The 20,187-nt window shown below is 42.6% G+C and overlaps 1 protein-coding gene across 3 annotated transcripts; it reads right to left on the minus strand.

Moving 5' to 3' along the window:
• Positions 1-236: 236 nt before the first annotated feature.
• LOC135487412 (testis-expressed protein 2-like) lies at positions 237-16,415 on the minus strand. Of its 3 annotated transcripts, XM_064771049.1 has the most exons (10): positions 16,320-16,415; positions 11,852-13,347; positions 10,936-10,971; positions 8,925-9,818; positions 5,624-5,868; positions 5,425-5,520; positions 4,661-4,873; positions 4,339-4,459; positions 3,859-3,928; positions 237-1,032 (listed from the first exon to the last, which is right to left on the minus strand). In XM_064771049.1, exons 2-10 carry the CDS (start codon positions 13,271-13,273, stop codon positions 1,004-1,006), a joined length of 3,126 nt encoding a protein of 1,041 aa, XP_064627119.1. In that variant the 5' UTR covers positions 13,274-13,347; positions 16,320-16,415; the 3' UTR covers positions 237-1,003. The 3 variants fall into 3 exon arrangements, with proteins under 3 accessions (XP_064627119.1, XP_064627136.1, XP_064627128.1); XM_064771066.1 differs by lacking the exon at positions 10,936-10,971; XM_064771058.1 differs by lacking the exon at positions 3,859-3,928.
• Between the last annotated feature and the right edge of the window lie 3,772 nt (positions 16,416-20,187).

The following is a 20,187-nucleotide window of genomic DNA, read 5'->3' on the forward strand; positions in this document are numbered from 1 at the left end:
TCAGTGTTTATCACCTTCACCTCCTCTACACCAAGTTAGGTAACTTTCACTCTCTTCCACCTGGAAATTTGCAACACCAACTGCAGCAAGAGATAGATAGAAAATTATGAAGCATTAGCCCTAAACCAATAAGTGCTGAAGAGCAGATCTTGCCATGCGATTCTATAGCCATGCATTTTTTACCTTTCACTAAGGCTGGTTTACAGAGTTCATGCAGTCACGCATCACTTTTTACACATGACATGACATGGCATGATAAAGTGACCACTACTGCCACCTTTGTTGTGGGGTTCACACTAGCATTTCCAGCAGGCTGGCATGTGAAATCCTAGACTGGTTACTCAAAGGTGAAATGTGATAAATTTGTGAACATACTGCACTCGGGGTGTATTCACATGGGTAAACACCAGCAGTGTATCTAGCACCTATTTACAGGGGTCACAACAGAAGTTTGGTGATTACATTCACTACACCGAAGCACACAAAACATTCTTTCGCCATCTTGAAGGAGACAAACGAATGGAGTTAGAGCAAAGGTGAGAGCATGGAATACAACATTGCACCACTGTGAGCAATCATAAAAATGAAAAACATCATCTTGAGCAACTCACTGCAGCCATATTTTAGCCTATTTTCACAACTATCTCACACTTCCTCCAAAGGCACTGATGATTACCGGTACATTCCCGGCTCACCCAACAAAGTTTGTGAAAATCTATCATTTCTAACTGGTCTTGATACAGGAACCTACAATGACCACGACAGACTGGTGATATTTGTTGTATATAATAAATGTCACATATCACTTGTCTGCAGTGCGCATTAGGTATGTCTGGCAAGGTATGTGTTGCATGAGTTGCTCAAGATCGACAAAAAATCATCGCAAGCAACAACAAAGTCCCATATCACCAATCAGCAGAGAGAGGAGCAAAGCGCCATCTATGTGTCGGCATCACAAGGCCCATTGTTAACAACGCCGGGGTTCATGACGGGAATCGGCAAGTCATCCATGTTGGGCAGCACCAACACCTTCTGGAAACGAACAGAGAAGGAGAGCGTCATAAATGGATAGAGACAACGGTGGAGAGACACAACATGACTGAAGGAGTTGGGGGGGGGGGGTCACTCATTGACTGACATGGGTACACACACCTGTTTGTAAACACAGTGTGTGAGGGGTAGATTTGTAGCACCAACCACGGGTCACGTGACTGGCAATATGGGGGTGGGGGGCACTTTGATATCTTGGGTCTCATTTTTGCTAATGAGGGGGTCATTTCAGTAAGCCGGCCACATCCTCATTGCAATTTGGGTCAAAATGATTATACACTTGTTGGAAAAATCTGGAGATAAGCAGCAAACAGGGATTTTTCCCAGCTTTCAAGGGAAAGTTGACATCTCTGAATTTACCCTCGATACGAGTATTAAAGCTTCTAACAATGAAAAGGCTAGGAGCAAAATTAAGCAAAAGGTGAGGATAGAGAGGAAGGAAGGAAGAGAAAGAAGCGTAACTATTGGCAACAAAATGTTTGAACCACAAAGAAGTACACCAGTACTGAAAAAACCGCTTCGAATGAAAAAAAATTCCCAAAAAATTCCCATAACAAAAACTTCCAGAACTAGATGTGCTCATACTTGCCACATTAACAACATATATTGAAGAACTAATATGAGGATCATGTTGTGGAAACACCCTGTACCATAACATGAAAACCGCCTTTTTTGTCCCACATTTATCCTAGCACCATGCAGCTGCAAAATATGGTACACTCCCCAGCTAGAGGCTATAGCAACAAACAAGTCTTCCTTTCGTTACATTATGGATCGCCAGCACTACGAAAACCTATGTTTTGGGAGTGTAGATATCAGCAATTATTTGTCAAATCATATAGTTTTACTAGTTTTGTACTATAGCAGCTTTTTTAGAATACCAAGCATATCAACAGAATCGCATTTCATAAATGCAATTTCCAAGACTCTGATAACTTGGCCATCAACCTTTGGACCTCGAAATTGAGCTTGGCTAACAGCAACACCATATAGACCTCTTAAATGACAATGTAACATTAGAAACAACATGTATTTAACCAAAAATATATGAGGCTCGCTTATTTATTGTTGATCTAACTTAGCCAGTCATTAAAACTAGCTCATCAGAGATGTAGACATCAGCTCGGTGCAATCATTCCTTAGTTACGTCTTCTTTCCCATATACTTGGGCTTTTGCCAGAGATAAGACCATGACAAGTTACACTTTTAGCCCCAGTATGGGATATTTTGTCATGGTCACTCAAATGCAATGGACCACAGATTTTGATCTATTCTCATCCAACAGATTCTCTAATTTCTTTGTCTTGTTTGATTGTGTACAACAAGATTTTAAATAAAATCTCTGCAATCACAGGTGTTACATCATAAATTTTGGAAAAAATTTGTCCAATACAAATAAAGACAAAAGGAGTATGCAAAAATATAGCTACATGTTTCGAAGCTTTTATCATTTCTTGGACAGATGTTGGCCTACAATGTACATACCAGATCAGATGATTTATGGACAGAAGACATCTGCTACACAGTAGTAAAGATACTGCCAGATGACATGGAGTGAATTATCACACAGGAATGCACACAAAACGACACAGATGAGATATGATATTCTGTGAACCAATGTTTGCAATTTCTGTAATCTGTATACACTGTTCCTTGATTATTGATGCTCGCAACTTGGAAATTTATAAAATAAATGCACCATTTCACTGCAGTTGTGGAGAATTTAGCATTTGTTTCACAGTGTTATTGGTCATAAATGTTCATTTCTAGTACTAAAATACATTCAGCATATTATTAATACTATAAAGCTAGTTAATGTACAAAGCATGTTATAATAGTATCACGTTAAAAAGCACCAGCATACAGCATGTGCCAGAAACAAGCCAATCCCCAAACATTTCAACAAACACTATAAACCGCCCTCATAATTCTTAATGAAATTGATGCCCTTTCACAACAACCTTAGTATTTTATTACTACATGTATCAGATCAGATAATAAACTTTAAGTGAGTTGTTTCTGGCACATACTGTCAGGGACAGAAAGGGTAGGATATCGAAGGGTTGGGTTGTTAACTACATGTACAGGTATGCATATCATTGGTGGGAAATGCCATATTTTGGAGTATATATCTGATGAAGCAGTACATCTTCGACCAATGGACAATTTAAGATAGGGCTGAGCCAAGGAAAAACTAACATGTTTTCCGGGCAAGATTTTCTCAGTGGTACTACTGAACTTTTGCTATTACGTGACAGAAAAGAAAAACTCCACCTGGAATGGTTTTCTTCCCATTATCAAAACTGTAAAGATCCAGTAGAGACAGCCGGATTTTCATGTTTTGAAATCCCTTCTGGCGGTATCATCATGTCCTCCTGGCTTGCCAATCAAATTTGCCTTTTCCCTTGCCAGTTTATCATGTATTCAAATGAGAGCATTTCGTACAATTGTGTACCAATGAGACCAAGGTCTAATTCATGAAATCCAGTTTTGATATCGAGGTCACAAGTCCAAGAATTGATGACGTCGTAAGTGGGTCATTCTCGTGGCCGGGTTCACTGAGCAGAATAGTAGAAGCTCACTATCATGACAGTACCGGATAGGGCTTTGCACCACCCTGTACCTCATTAGTGCACCAGAAGCCCTAACAATGTGAAAGCCCTTTGGAGCAAGATGGTATCGGTACAGTGAAAGACGTCAGCAAAGCAGTCAGTAGATTATAATACATCTGAAATTCTGGACAAATTAGTCAGTTATGTGGAGATATTTTTGTCGCCAGGCATCATCGCGTGGGCTCGAGTATGTCACCTGCGGTGTTGATCTTATCGAACATGAGCGGGACGACTAAATCATCCATATTTGGCATCACAAACACTCGCTGAAACAGAACGAAAGCTAGAAATCAGTACGAGGAAACGATGCTCTGAAACGTATGACCTCCTCTCGTAGTGCCACTGCCCCTACCTTTACTGCCTCAACCACTTCTTTGAATGATGCACAATTCAATGACCACTTGGTAGATGGCAATGGTCTAGTGAAACGAGTAGGATATTTTAGTAGGAATAGGGATCGAACATGTGATAGAAGTGCCATCTCCAGAGCAATAGTATGTCATTTGAAGCAGTGATTGTAGGCGTAACATATGAACAATCAGTTCCCGAGAAAAAGTAAGGCGAATCCCAGAAAGAAACCATGATGTCTGGTTCTGAAAGACAGTGCTGTCAGAGTGTACCACAGCTGGCAACGATACGTTTTTTGATCATTTTTCAAACTTCACACATTACATACCTGGAATTCAAGAGCCAGCTTCTTCTCTATCCAATCGGTGATGTGCGTTACGGATATTGCCCTCTCTCCAACTTGTGGCTTAGCAGATAACCAGAGACGTGGATTGGTGCGAAAACCGTACCTAAAACAGACAAATACAACATGAAAATAGACTTGAATTGGCATAGGTTACACAGTTTCTTCAACTCCATTTTTAACAATAGACAGTAACTTTCACTACCTGTGGGAGTCTGTTCTTTGCTTTCAGTATCAGGTATCGAACTCAAGATATAGGATTACGAATTTGACTGTTTGCGTGACCATTGGTACACAAGTTTCTTACCAAAACCGGTCAGTTGGTGGAGGAGGAATGTTGATGGCCAGTTTCCCAACCAGACTCTGCACCTCGACACTGAGTACAAGACGAGTATTTGACACGCCCTCCATGGCACGTTTGATGTATTTATTCTCGGTCGCTTGTTGGAAGTACTTGGAGTTGGTCACCTTGTCGAGGATACGCAGGAGCTTCTTACTCGTCCCACTGCCCCGGATACCACTGAAAGACAAGTTGAATAAACTTTGTCAAAAACATGAGCTAACGTTTTGAAGAAGGTTAACAGGAGGGCGAGTTTCAGAAAAGGAATTCCTTTTCAGCTAACGTTTTGAAGAAGGTTAACCGAAGGGCGAGTTTCACAAAAGGAATTCCTCTTCAGCTAACGTTTTGAAGAAGGTTGACAGGAGGGTGAGTTTCAGAAAAGGAATTCCTTTTTTAGAATATTGGCACAAATTTGATAAGTGAGGGGGCTAGGATTTTACCCGCCACTTTCATTTCTATGAATAACTGTGACAATCTGTTCAACTTCTGGTAAATCTTTGAAAATACGTGTAGTTGTAAAACCTGCACGTGATCGTCAGTCACAATGTCATCAATCAACTGACTAACAGACATACCCGTTGGAAATGAAAGCTTTCAGTACCTATCATTTTAAAAATCTATATATGTAGTATTCAAAAAGTCTAACACTCTCATCTGGTACATGTAAAAACCAATGATGTACATACATGTATTCGACCTTTGAGTCAAAATTTAGTTTTAGCCAGCCTCACCTGTCGTCTGCCGTATCCACTGGGGGATTCTCTTCTGCTTCCTCATCTGTTGATGATTCCACACTGTCCTCTTCATCCGAGTGAGTTACAGCAGACCTGAAGAAACAAAGACGATTCTTATCACTGTGCTTTTGAGTGCATGCCAATTATAAGCCAAGAATTTGTTTCTAGTCTTCATTTTTATCAACGTTAACATTACCTCTTTCCATCAGTCATGTCTCTCGGCCGATAAACCCTAGGAACTTCTTCCTTGGAGGTCTTCTTCAGTTTCATCAGGTTGACCTTCGTTTCCAAGGTCATTCTGAAGCCTCCACCATAGGCAATGTCAAGGTCGATCCAGAGGCCTCGCTCATCTAAATAAGGCTTGTAGGCTTTACGTATCACAGGCATTTCATTCCCCAGTTCTATATCAGTGATGGTCAGCTCATTGATGAAGTAAGGAACCTGAAAGAGGCATCAATATAACATTGAGGCTACAGTATCACAGGCATTTTAGACCCCAGTTCAATATATTTCTCACAAAGGGAAGTACAGTCAAACCTCCCTCAGCGTACACTTCTATTTGCAGGACACCCTCTAATCAATGGACACTGATTTTGGTCGGGAATTGGGCATTTCCAATGAATTGGGCCTCTGACTGAACAATAAGAGCACCTCTCTAATGGACTCAATAGCCAGTCCAAACCCTGAGGGTGTCCAGGTTCTGCTCTAGTTTTCAAATCATGCACAATCTATTGTGCCTTAGAGTACAACCTCTAGCAACGTCCTAGCAATCAAATCAAATCCAAACACACTGTCAACTCATGTACCACTTGATTATGCCAGAAAGGACAGACATCTAAGTAGTTGCTTTATGAATCTGACAGAGTCAGACAGCTGACTGCGGGAGTGGAATATTTTATTGCCAGACAGTCAATAATGAAAATAAATTGATCTGGTCAGGGGATGTCGTTGCTTTCAGACTACCGTTTGCCTCCGCATTGAAAATGCTGCTAGGCTGAGCCACAATTTTCACAGATGAATCAACGATACATAATAAACAATATGACTGGCACAAAAAATCCCTGCAAACATTCAAGCATTGTCGTTCCCAGTAGCATACCTGGGGACAGAAAAAACCTGAGATATGTGACATAGCCACAATCACCACCCAACAGGGTCTTGTACTTGTAGAGTGAATCGCAAAACAAAATAACATTGTACTTTTCCATCCAAAAAGCAGGTCAACCTGATCAACACGATCTACAGAATGCGATGAGCATGATTCGTAATCCATTCTGCAGACAAGACGTGGGCGGAAACCCCCGAAGAGAAACATGAATTCCTGGAGCCATGCGGGTGATAGCATGTTTATTTCATCAGGGAATTCCAATTATTCCAATCATCGGATTGAATATCAATGAAAATACTTTCAATATAGAATAAAGCCGTCATGATCATGACAGGCAATTTCTGACCTCGTTTTGGTCCTCTTTGATTAACTCTGACTACAATTTCGATATTTTCTCCTTCTACTTTCAGACTACATATAATAACATGCCTACATTTGTGAGAAGTTGTTTTGTCATGTTCCTGATTTATTTAGTCTTTATCCAAGATAACTGGCACTGGTAACCCCATCCACTTTTGGCTGCTTTGAGGGCAGAGACCAGAATCTCTGGACAACCTTTTCCCTTTCATCAAACCACTGATTTGTTCTGACCGGTTTGCAACATTATGTACAAACAAGTTGGGGAGGCCAGAGGGGGAAAGTTCTTGAAAGCCAATTGCAAAAAATGTCCAAGGAGATTAAGACAAAGAGAAGAGCCTGAGCTCAGCAAAGCAAATATAGGATATTGTCTGGGAACTCGATGAATTCAGACAGGCAGAAAGAACTGATATTGGCAAAATGTCATCATCATGCTGGTTACCTTTGGTATGTTTGAAGTCCAAGTTGGAGAGAAAGCAGCCAATGTGGTGGAGTGAGTAGACAAAGTGGTGAAGAGAGCAGCCCGAGCCAAAGTGGTGGAGAGAGCAGCCCAAGTGGCGAAAAGCACCAAAGAAGTGTAGAGTAGACAAGGTGGCGACGAGAGCAGCCAAAGTAGTGGAGAGAGCAGCCAAAATGGTGAAGAGACCAGCATGAGCCAAAGTGGTGGAGAGAGCAGTCTGACTCTTGAGCCAAAGTGGTGAAGAGAGCAGCCCAAGTGGTGAAAAGCACCAAAGAAGTGGAGAGTAGACAAGGTGGCGATGAGAGCAGCCAAAGTAGTGGAGAGAGCAGCCAAAATGGTGAAGAGATCAGCATGAGCCACAGTGGTGGAGAGAGCAGTCTGACTCTTGAGCCAAAGTGGTGAAGAGAGGGGGTTCAAGGAGAGACTACTTTGTCTTTTTACGGCTAATCCCTTCAAACTATTTCGATATGCACCATTGCTCAGCTGCCGATGCAGTGCCCTTTAAAACAACTGCATGCCTGTTATTAGTGATAAAAGGGTTGATTTTAAAAAGTGCATTCTGAGACATTCTGCAACATGATAATAGACACTAGACAGTCTGCAATATCAATCACGATCAAGCGACAGCAAATATTTCACTGAACAAGATTACTGGAGATCAATCGATGTATTCCATGGCTAGGAATCCTGAGAAAAATCAATAATGCACTCTCTCAGACACACTCTCCAACAAACATGTACCATACACCTGTTCAACATAGCCCGGACGTTTGTTCACAGAAAATGTTCAAAATTTGACTGTTGGCCAACTGGATGATCAAGGTCTGATCGATATCTATTTATTTGCACCCAACCCTCTTCTTTGAAAACACACATGTCAGCCTAGAAAGGCTGAAATTGATGCGCTTATTTATAAACTGAATCTGACTTTGACATCCCGATTAGAGCTTCAGCTTTTAATATGCATGCGCTTATGCTTGACAGGACTGATACAGGATCTTCTTCATGAATGACACTGTGGCTATTAAGTCATTGAGTTAAGGTGGTGCATTAGCTGAAACTCGGATGACACTGAGTCTGATCCTGACAAGCCAATCAGTGATGTCAGATGAAGTGCTGTGACAGTCTTCGATATTTGCCGGAAAAGAAATCTGGATTCGAGACAAAAGTGGCGGCATAACAAAATCTTTTGTGACACTAAATCGATAGAGAAGAGTGATGTCATTGCATGACAAGCAGGGTGGGAGATCAAGGAGCTGACTACCCCACATAAAAGCAGTTCAGCAGATCAGATGAAAGCATATTGGTTCCTTATGGAATAGGGGACGAGGCTGTTGGTAGCGGCTACCAGATAGCAATGCACGTATCAGGATAGCAGGAGAAACCATGTGCAAAGCTGGGGGGCACCTAATTCAGTTTCCCCGTAACCCGACCTAGCAGCACTGGTGATACTGCTGTGATGTCATTGCTTGCTATATGTGTTCGCATTTGTCGAAATGGTGGCCAATGCGCACACCCTCGCCTCCTTTTGACTGAGACTAGAACCAACATGGGAAGATAATCCATACTTACGTGAATTTTACTGAGTTTCTTCTGGATTTTCTCCGCCACCTTTTCTGCCCAGTATTTCTCGCGAAGGAAGTCCCAAAATATTCTCGATATCAACGCATTCACAGAAATCAGCTGAGGTTCGCACACTATGAAACCGCACCGCGCCCCTTCCTTGCGTATCAAACTTGACGACTTGGCCACTTTCAAGATGGCGTCTGCTGGCATGACGCGAGCAAGGAAACGGATGTAATCCGTCTGCATCTTTTCATCTGGGTCAATCATTTCTTTGAGTTCTTTCATCCCAGGCTCAGCTGTGCTCACGGATGAATCACTGCTCTGTCGGCGGTGTTTCTGAAACTCGGCCGACGCGCTCCGCGTCAGCTTGGACGATTCGGCCAGGTAGTTGATCAGCGGTTTACCGCGCGACGCCGCCTCAAACCGCCGGTACCACTCCTCCTTCTCCCGCGTAGTCCGGGCAAATAAATAAAGCACCACTTCGTTGCACGATTCTTTTGATACAATCTCGAAATCCTTCTCAGCATCCTCGTCAAACGATTCAGATGGCGACACAGATTCATGCGTCTTGGAAGGTGAGTGTCGAGAGTCTACCTTAACATTACTTTTTCCGTTGTTACCAGATTTGAGATAAATGCACACAGGGTATTTTTTACTCCACAAACGCTTTTTCACTAATTCTGGTGGAAGAAGGACGATTTTACTCCCAGTTACGTCATAATATCGTTGGTGGATGAATTTTGGACTCGGTAGCGGTTCATCCCACATGCCCCGCTTTGGGATGCTGGTCTTCGGTCGCTGTAACCGTAATGTCGTCCCCTCCAGGCTGACGTATATGGAATGAGTTTTGTTGATGTGGTAATCCTCTGGGTCATACTCGGCAGCCTCATTCATCCAACCCTGCAAGCAGACGATAATATCATCCTTATTGTTTGTTCGCCAGAAAACCTTTGATGGGTTTTAAAAACCTTGCTCAGTTTGAAAAATTCAGGAGTAGACAACAGCTCTGTGCCATGACAACCATTGTATATTGATAAGATAATAGCTGTGACCAATCTTGGACCCTCTCGGCAGCCTCTCTGGGACCGCTCAAGTGTGGTCCGGATAACAAAATCCTGCAATGACTTTTTAAAAATGTTATAGATATTACAAATTCGTAATTTTTGTTTTTGTCATAGAATATTTGACTTGTGATATACTGATAAAATAAGCGGTTTTTTGTACACCCTGTAGGCTGCACAAGCGTCATGAAAATGCCACAATGTGATAATGTACCATGAAATCAAGATCCCCAGGCCAAAATCACAATAAGTTTAGTCCACCTACGCTAACTCTAATTCTAAACACTCACCGAATACCAATGAGGTCAAATGATATTTATTTTTACTTTATTTCTACATTAGCCAGCTAGTGATATGTTGGTGGAACAAATACAACATCATGTTTGTCCTGAGGTTATGCTGGTACTCTAAATTACTTCCTACGCAACAAGATAAAATACGACTCTGCAGATGAATTGTCGGAGGATGGTTAAGTGATGGATTTTTTTAATGATATCGTTTATCTGTGCAGTTGATCAGCACTATCTTGAAGTTAAAGGAAGACTATAGGCAGGAGCCAGGTCGACCAAATTTAGTTATTGGAAGTCCCCCAATGGGCGACTCCACTACTGCACAACAAATCAGCAGTTTAAATCAGATAAGCATTACTTTAAAAAGTTAAGGTGCAGACAAAAGCGCCTCGCAAATGAGCAATTTTCATTGCAGCAACCTGCAACAATTATCACTGCAATGACTAATGAGCAATAAAAGCATCAATCATCTGCGCTTGTAACTGGCTATTGCTGTTTTGATGTCGATTGCATGGTCACTGATTCTTATTCGATATGACAACCACAGCGAATTATTGTCGCCAGCAAATAATTGCAGTTCAAGTAACAAAAATTGCTAGTTTGCGGGATGCTTTTAAGTCAAAGTGTTAAGTGTCAGTTTTATTAGCTTTACAGACACTCACATACCCGGTATAACCTCTTCGGGTGATAGGGCTGCAAATACTGAGCAAGAAAGAAAGAATCAGAACCAGAAACATAAAGCTACACTTGCTGCACACTGTTTGCCTCACTCAAGAGACGATGGCATCAAAGTATGGTGACTTGCTCAAGGTCAAAAACGATGTCTCAGTCAGTGTTGGGTATTATGCGCATGGTAAATGATGCTTGGAATGTAGGACGTCGCTCCTTTATTTAACTCGACCCGTTTAGGCAGTACATAAACTTGCCGACTAGATTTTTATGGTACCCCCTGGGAAAACCTAATTGGATATTGCTGGTGAACAACAGAAGAATTAGATTAGCGTACTTGCACACAGACAGGGGACATAAATCCATGGAGACGGAGGAGGAACATTTTTCATACTGGCATAATCTACATGGTGGTAGAGCTGCGGTTTTAGGGCAGCTTGTAACTAATGGCATAATCCGCCAGCCTCGAAAAGCTTAGCTATTTCATTTTCTCTCAATGGAATATTGCTTCTGGATGCTGTCATTTCAATACAGTGCTCAGTAGAACCTACCTTAGCGGGCACCTCTCTATTAAGGACACCCTCTCTTAAGGACACTAGTTCTGGTCGTTTCCATTCAATTTGACCTCTCTAATCAGGACACCTCTCTATTAAGGACAACAGTTGCCAGTCCCGAGGGGTCCTTAATAGAGAGGTTCTACTGTATGTTCAAATGAGGGCCTGTCAGCTAATGCGGATCTCAAAATATTCTCAGCAGCTGGGCACATGCACTCAGACTGACAACTGTTGTCAGCAACAGAGATGACAGATGTGCTCATAGACTAACATTTCCAGTGGGCCACCATGTGTATAAAACAGACACAAATTCACAACAAACAGAATCGGCCTTCAAAGATAAAGAACCAGACACTTACCCTGAATATTCCATCCTGGTATTTGGACTCTCGTATCTCCGGCACAAGCTCGGGCACAAGATCTTCAAGCTTGGCCACACTGAATGGCTCCCTCGGATTCTTGGGTTTGGTCAACCACAAATAGGCGAAGAGTACACCCCCAGCTAGAGCCATACCCATGATCAGGCCGGCCACGTATGGAGGAAACGGAATGATGAAATACAAAAATATACTAAGCGTGGAAACTAAGACTTTCGTTACTGGAATCGGTCGGGGTAGATCACTGCTCTTTGGCGGTATTACAACAGGGGTCTTTTCAGCGTGTTTTTGAGTTGGCACAGATTGAAAGACATTCGTAGATTCAGATTTTGGTATTTGCGCTGGTTTTTCTGGGTAATCTGGACTCGCATCAAGATAGAGTTCTTCATCCTCCACATCCGGTTTTTTCAAGAGGCTGGATAGTGTCATGGCAACGGGTTTAGCTGGTTTTGTTGGGGTTGTACGTTTTGTTGGTGTAACTAGATCTCCCTCCACTGAACTGGCCAGGGGTCTAGACTGACCCGACGTGCGTCTCGATATAGGGGGAGAGGGAGCACTCTGAGATGGGGGTCGACCGAAAGTGATGTTCTGTGAGCCAAAAAAGTCCTCAACGGGTTCGTCGAAGATATCATCTGATGTCACAGTGGAGCGTATAGAATTAGAGCGACGTTTCAATTCGTTGATGTCAATGTCACTGGTCATGGAACCAGCTCGTCTCTCGTCTCTGGCCATACCCACTGGGCTGTCGGACTGCTTCAATTCCCTCACCGGGCTACCCTCCAAGTCTTTCACACTCCCCAAGCTGCTACGATCAACGGAGGAGTGCCGCGAATGACTGGCCGAGTGCTCACCACTTTTCGCACTGGCCTCGATATTACTCGAGCTCTGGCTGGGGGAAATGGTGGGGAGTAAGACTGGGGCAGTGGATAGTGACGGTGACCCATCCTTCTTAATATCCATCAAATCCTTCCCAGTGCCGGCCTCGGGATTCGTAGGTGACATCTCCTCCAACTTCCGCGAAATGGCATTGAGAGGATCAGCAATCTTATCTGATATCTTCTCCTTTATATCACCAAGAATTGACCGGGAGATGTTCTCTTTTGAGTTGCTTTTCGGGAATGTTTTGATTTCTACTTTGGGCGAGATCAGTCTTGTTGGCCTTTTCGGCGTAGCAGACGACACAGATTTGGAGTCATTCTTTCCCAACTGGAGAGTTTCATTCTTGTTGTTGAAACCGGTGAGCGTGAATAGCTCCTCTTCATCGTCGTCATCATCGTTGTTCATTGCGTTGTTAAACCGAATTGATATCGACGGCCCAGAGCTATTCTTGCTCGAGCGTAGCTTGTCCAGGCCCAACCTTGGCGCAGGAGGCCTGGGCGGTGGACCATCCTTCTTACTGGCCATTTTGATTCTCGGGACAGTGTCAGCTCAGCAATTGCATCCTTTAGTTTGTCAACTCAGTGCTCACTACAGTGGGTCTGTAAAGAGAAAATAGAATTTTGTTCTACAAATTTGTGTTAGGTTTGGTTGAGCACTATGATAGTCTAGTACCAACAGACTTGAAACATGGCCTGAAATAAAACATTGTCTAATTAATTACAAAAACTTGTATAATGTATGACGAATTACAATGTGCACAATCATTGAGATATTTATAGTGTTCAAAATCATGGAGTACAAAATTTAAGCCATTGCCAGACAATTTCCTACTTGGGGTACACCCCACTTCTTATAAGCGGATTGTACCAAATGGTCGCTATGGTTACAGTTTCCCTACCACCAACATCGAGTAAAGCTTTTTGAGTACTTCAGCGTTGCAGCTCAGAGGTTTCGAAAAAGAATAACATAAGAATGGCAATGGTGTATTTGTACTCAAATCAATGCCATCCATTTTCCAATACGTTATTTTTATGGGTCAGCAATTCGTATTGATCACGGCTGATTGAAATTTGGAACTGCCATTGAACTACTTTGGCTAGTTTGTGCTGGTAGATCCATATGAACTCAGGAAAATGCCTGAGATAAAATCCTTTAAATGAAGACTAAAAAAGCCCTCACTCCATTGTTACATGCTCCCCCAAAATAAAACTTAGAACGAAGAGGTTAAAGGATAACTTTATTTTAGGATAAAGGAGAAATTAATTTTAACATACCAAACATATGAATATAAAACCAGTTTACCATGATTATTGCAGCATGATCAAAGCATATTCATAGTGCCTGCAGCTGTCGAATTTCAAATGAGGCAAAATGAGCAAACATGGAAATTGAATTTCTAAAACAGATGAATGATCTCGATTCAATATTCATAGAGGCACATGTGCTGGCAGAATATTGGTAAACAAGACTTGCAGACGTTAAGAGGACTCTTGTAGGGCAGACGTTAAGAGGACTCTTGTACGGCAGACGTCAAGAGGACCCTCCGCCTTATAGCACCGTCTTATACAATGTATCAGCCAGTCAGATTGGAGGTGCAGGCTTTTGGGCTGCGTGCACGAGTACTGGCAAAATGTCGACAATCAGGAGTGGGCAGATGTCAAGAGGACACTTTAGACTCGGAGCACCATTCACTACAGTATTGTATGTGCACCCAGTTAGATTGGAGGTGCAGGCTATTTCCTTATGTACCTGTACTGGCAGATTGACAAAAACTGAGTAAGGTTGGCTGACACAACACCAGCCGCGCAATAAGTAGGCTATTGGGCCAGTAATATAACCACACTAGGCCACTAATCTCATTCTATCAAGATACTTGTCTGCCACAGCTGGTCATGATTAACTCATCATTGACAGAAATACAAACATAGATTCTTTGATGAGTACACGACATCCAAAAGACACTGGTAATATGAGGCCAGTGACCTGATTTTGATTCTGGTTGATACCAAGAATGTCAACAGTTGAGTTTGCAAGTCATGTTTATGTATTAACAACAACTCACATTCATACATGTAAAACTAAAACCAAGAAGTACATTTTCAACTTGTACTTCAAAACATGTTATGCACAGTACATTAGTACTAAGACCTAGGGATTATATATATGTGCCCAATCATTGCCAAAAATACTGAGGTCACAATAGAAGTAGGTCAGTTAAGCCAATTTTAAAAATAACAATTAGAAATGGAATCCGAATGATATAAACATGCCAAATCACACAATTACTGCGACAAACTTGAGGTGATATTTAACAGAGTTGCAAATCAGAAAAAAAAGTATGGACGATATTACTATTATTCATTGGTATGTGGAATGTTGGAGATGAGCCAACCGACCCAAGCCCAAGACAGCCTGTGTGAATCCATTCCTCACATCAAAACAATACGGAAAATATTGAATGAGCATGTTTTGAAGCATCACAGCAGGGCAAAATTAAAAATGCCTATTTTGATTAAATTTACATGCCCCATTATATTCATAAGGTAGACACTGGTGCCACTCATGATGATAGACTATGAATAACATCATGCAGTCAGGGAAGTCAGACTGTCTGTGATAGTTTTAGCCGTTGCATCACAATGTGTCTACTCTAATAATGTGTTTATCAAGTCTGACCAATAGGGTACTGGCTATACTCCACGTCCTGATGCAGGATGAGTCTTGTCTAGCATCCAATGTAAAAAATGTCCTACTTTTGCCATGGGACTCCCCATTGGCCCAAGTTTTGTTGTCACACTGATTTGACCTGGATGGCTGATGTTGAGGTTCTCTCCAGTCTGACATCATGGCATGTTCATGGAATTAGCCCCCCACTTCAGGAAGGAAGCTAGCTCCTGATGTTGTTCCTCCATCTTGTCCATTACCAGTGATTACAATTACGGTACATCACGAAGTTAATTCCATCCAATGAAAATGTAGTGACATTAACGCAATGCAATACGACACTTAAGAAGTTGGCCTGGAAATGGCAATGGGAGACTGCTAAAATGTGGAATCTGCCAACTGGCAAAACGAGGATGCTATCATTCCTGATTCCTCATTTCTGCAGTCTCCCATTGTCTAAACCGTATCGTTGCCATTTCTGGGCCAACTTCTTAAGTGTCGTATGCCAATGACGCCAATGCCAATGTCCACTGTCAGCGATGAGGCAAAAAATAAATAAAATAGGGAATGTACAACAAGTCTGCGATGACGATGAATGATGAATGACGATTCCGGCATCTGTGAGTGATTCATTAAAGGGGTCATTCAATTCTCCTCCACACCTCCAATCTATCTCCAACAAGGGAAGCTGTGATATGGCATGACGATGAATGGTAGAATAATGTATGTGTGTGTAAATCATAATAATGCATAATGCATGGTGCAATGCACTATAATTTACATACAAAAATAATGGTACTGCAAATATCGAAAAGACAAGGCGATAAACACGAAATAAAGCTCTTTTTTTCCGCCCGTGAATGTTCTCATGCCAACGTTGTGTTATTAGCTCGTTTCTCATACCCACCTTTACGCAGATCGTATTCACTATTGTGACATAAAGCGGAATATCATGAACAGAAAATACTGTTTTGGCATTTAAACGCGATTTGTTACATCCTCGATCATACCGGGGGATGTCGGAGGGATGTCGGAGTTCTTCTATCGGGTAACAGATGACGCCACCATTAGTACATAACGCGGAAAATACGAATGCGCACGTGGCAATAGTTTGGCTGTTTTTTCGCAGATAGCAGCACCTGACAGTCGCCCACAAATTTTAAAGGGGAAGTGGCCTCTCTCTTTTGTCGGTACAGCAGCTTTCTTCCCACCATGAAAAAGTGTGCGTCGTTGTATGGTGGCACATTAAGGTATGATTCTACTGAGACCCAGGATGTGCTTTCAGTACACCATTGCATTCTGTCGTTCTCCAGCCATAAGAGCTCATTTCGCGAGGATGTCCGGCCCGCCTCATTCCGTGCGAAGACCAGGAAAACCGAGGCGCAACCTGTTCGTTCAGGCTGTATTTAGCGGGGGGGGGGGGGCGGGGGGCGGGGGGGGGGGCACCGCTCCTCAGGCATCTCCGAAAAAACTGTTTTTATGCAGATTTCATTCATGATGTTCCTTCAGCCATACAAAATACTGCCGTCTTACAGCCATCTAGAGATGTTGTCATCAAGTTGTGCGTTCAGTCTACAATATACTGTGGTCTTGGAGCCATTAAGTGACCTGTCGTCAGGATGTGCCTTCAGTCTGCAATATTCAGCTTTCCTCCATCCATTTATTCGGTCGCCAGTATATGCGCCTTCAGTCTTCTCTGTCAGCCTACCTATCTAGAGATCGTGTCGTCAGAATATACCATCATTCTACAACATTTTGCCCTCCTCCAGATATCTAAATATGCTGTCGTCAAGATGTGCCGTCAGTCGAACATTTCCGCCGTCCACCAGTCATTTAGTGATTCTTTCGCAAGGATGTTCCTTTAACCAATCAACGTTCTGCCGTCCATTAGTCACCGAGAGACCATGTCGCAAAGGATATGCCTTTAGTCTACAATATTCTCCCCTTCCTCACATGGAACTCCTGTTAATAGCTGCCTTGGCGGCCAATCGCCAGAATGGTCTTTCAATTCACAACCGACTACCGTCGTCCAGTCGCCTGTATAGCCTATCGGCAGGGTGTCCTTTCAACTCACAACCGACTACCGTTGGTACTGTATGTACATCCTGAAGCCATGATTACCAGGCGGTTAGAGGAAGGTAGAATGCTTCAGACTAAAGGAGTCATATAATTTTGCATGTGTCAGGATCTGGTAGACGGCTAGAGGACGGCGGAAGACTGCACACTGGACACAAGGAACATCCAGGCGAAAGAATCTCGAAGCAATTAGAGGATTGATAGGCCGGCCGAGGCGGCGGAGGACGACAGAAGACCGTTGGTTGAAGGGACATCCTGGCCACAGGCTCTCTGCTGTAGGATGGTTGAAGGCACATCCTAGTTTGTTGGCAGGAGTCACAGATGCGAACAAGAAAAAAACAGGGACTCCATATGTCATGGATGAACAGCGACAAAAAAATCAGTGTTCATTATCAATAATGATTAATATGTCACGAAAACATGAAAGCCGCGATCGTGACTCCCGATATCCTATTCAGAACCACAGGTAAATATTTGATTACGTAAGATCGACTAATGAAATCATTAATTATTTAAGGTTGCCTTCTCGTCTGGCTACAAGCTTGACGATGCCAATAATATTTCGACCTGATTTTCGATCGCTATTAGCACAGTGGTCTTCGATGACGTACTTCGGTGGTCACCCATGAAAGTTTATAGCACATTATGTAATACTGCCGACCGGCAGGCCAGGGGTCTTAATAGCTAAAGCATGCTAACGCATATAAACAGACGGGCTAACTAGGCCTGAACATGGCAATTTTTAACTACTGTATATATATAATATCATTGTTACCATGCACCATCGGAATACTTGTCAACAGTTAAGTTAGTTTTGGAGTTCCGTTGAGCAACATCGAAATATCTTTCCACTGAATAAAGGAAACAAGTAGGATATATCTCAAATTTCGAGGACGAGGTCTGAGGGTCTGAGGAGCTCATTTCATAAGGTTGGTAGGAGTATACCGTTAACTATTTCATCCCTTTCAGGATAACGTAGATTCCATCCATGCCTAAACTCCCTAACAAATCAAATCCAAACATAAGCTTAAAAATTGTAAAGAATAAAATATTCGTCGAAATTCTGTATAGGCATGATAGGCCAACGTAATTTTGAATGATATCGATATAAAAAAACATACCTAGTGATTAAAACAATTAAGCATGGAAATGAATGATCATGTTAATCTTCTTTCAGAAGTTCGGTGTGCCTCAAGCTAGCCTTTACGGAAGTGGAAATATATCAAACAGCTAGGATATATACCAAAATATCTATCATTTCGATAGTAGGAATATATCTACACGAACGCAGGCTGGTTGCAAATCATGGCGAAAAATAAGGTAAATTTTATTCTATTTTGTACAACGTTCTTTAAAGGGAAACTATAGGTAGAAGCAACAGCTGGGCCAGATTACGATGCAGCAAGCCACCGATTGGTGTCTTTCTCAGAGATGCGCCGGTGTAGACATTTGGACAGGATAGAATGTCCCAGGACAACGGATTCTATCATGCGCTTTGATCATGCGCTTTGATCATGCGCTTTACTATCTGATCGATTGATAGTCGCGGCCTCTATATCGAACCATATACATGTATCATAATCCGTCAGAATGCAATATGGCCGGACACCTTCTCTTTTCCTCTTTCACTATTGCCAAACTTACCACTGAAGATCGGAATTCCTTGCATGGACCGAGATACTTCGGAAGATGCTACATGTATTTTCTGTCATCCTCTTCAGATATTTCCCAGCGATCTTGCTCTGCAGGAGAAAAAGCCTCTCACCCCCAACAAACCCGGCGAGCAGAACTCGCGGTACGTCCAGCTGAACATAGATGCCATCACCCAACATATCAAGCGGGCGGACACCGCTGAAGAGCAGGCGAAGGTCATAAAGCGAATCAGGGGAGCGCCAGGAGGATTCACGATCAAGCGGGATTTGAGGTAAAGGCATGATCTGGGTAATATAGCCCTTAATACCAATGGTCCCTTAACTTATAGCTGCTCCAGTGCCAGATTCAAGTACATTGTACGTGTATATTGTCATTTGCCTATTTTAGGCACATTCGTTCGTAAAAATGTCGGGAGTCTCTCACTGGCCTGAATAAACATGCCGATCTATCGACGTTGTGCGTCGGTGTCCCTTTTTCCAAAGGATTGACGCTCACCGCTTTCCAACCTTGCTGGAACTAATAAAATGTTAATTTGCGGTGACATAGAAACAAGTGCTCGCTACTGCCCTGTGACATAGACAAACGCAGTCATCAAAAAACGAGGTATTGGCCCAATGTAATTATTTTCTGGTTGCCTGGTCAGTTATACAACATTTGGACCGCGCCACTTCGATGGTAATGACAACTAATCGCCGTAAAATATGGAGTTTTCGCAACTGCTCGTTTTTGCTGTAGACTCCCTGGCCAGCCCATCGCGTCATCCTAATTTGGTCTCCTTATGGGTTATGGTGAGGAACGAGGCCGGTCCCGCACTGCGTCCGGAGTGTAGTTTTTGCAAGCAACTTGATTTCGTGTCGAGTGATCTACAGTAGTCTGCGCGTACGCCCGAACGATAGACTAATCTTCATAAAACATAGTCGTTGGCCTGAACGGTTGCCGTCGTAAGGCAATATTTTGTGCGGAAATTTCCGCCTTGCCTTGGGAGTGTAATTCAGTGTTTGCCCCTAAACTCCATGCGAGTATAGTAGAGCAAACTAGTGGCTAGG

Source organism: Lineus longissimus, chromosome 1, assembly GCF_910592395.1.
Source record: "Lineus longissimus chromosome 1, tnLinLong1.2, whole genome shotgun sequence".
NCBI classification, from domain to species: Eukaryota; Metazoa; Nemertea; class Pilidiophora; order Heteronemertea; family Lineidae; genus Lineus; species Lineus longissimus.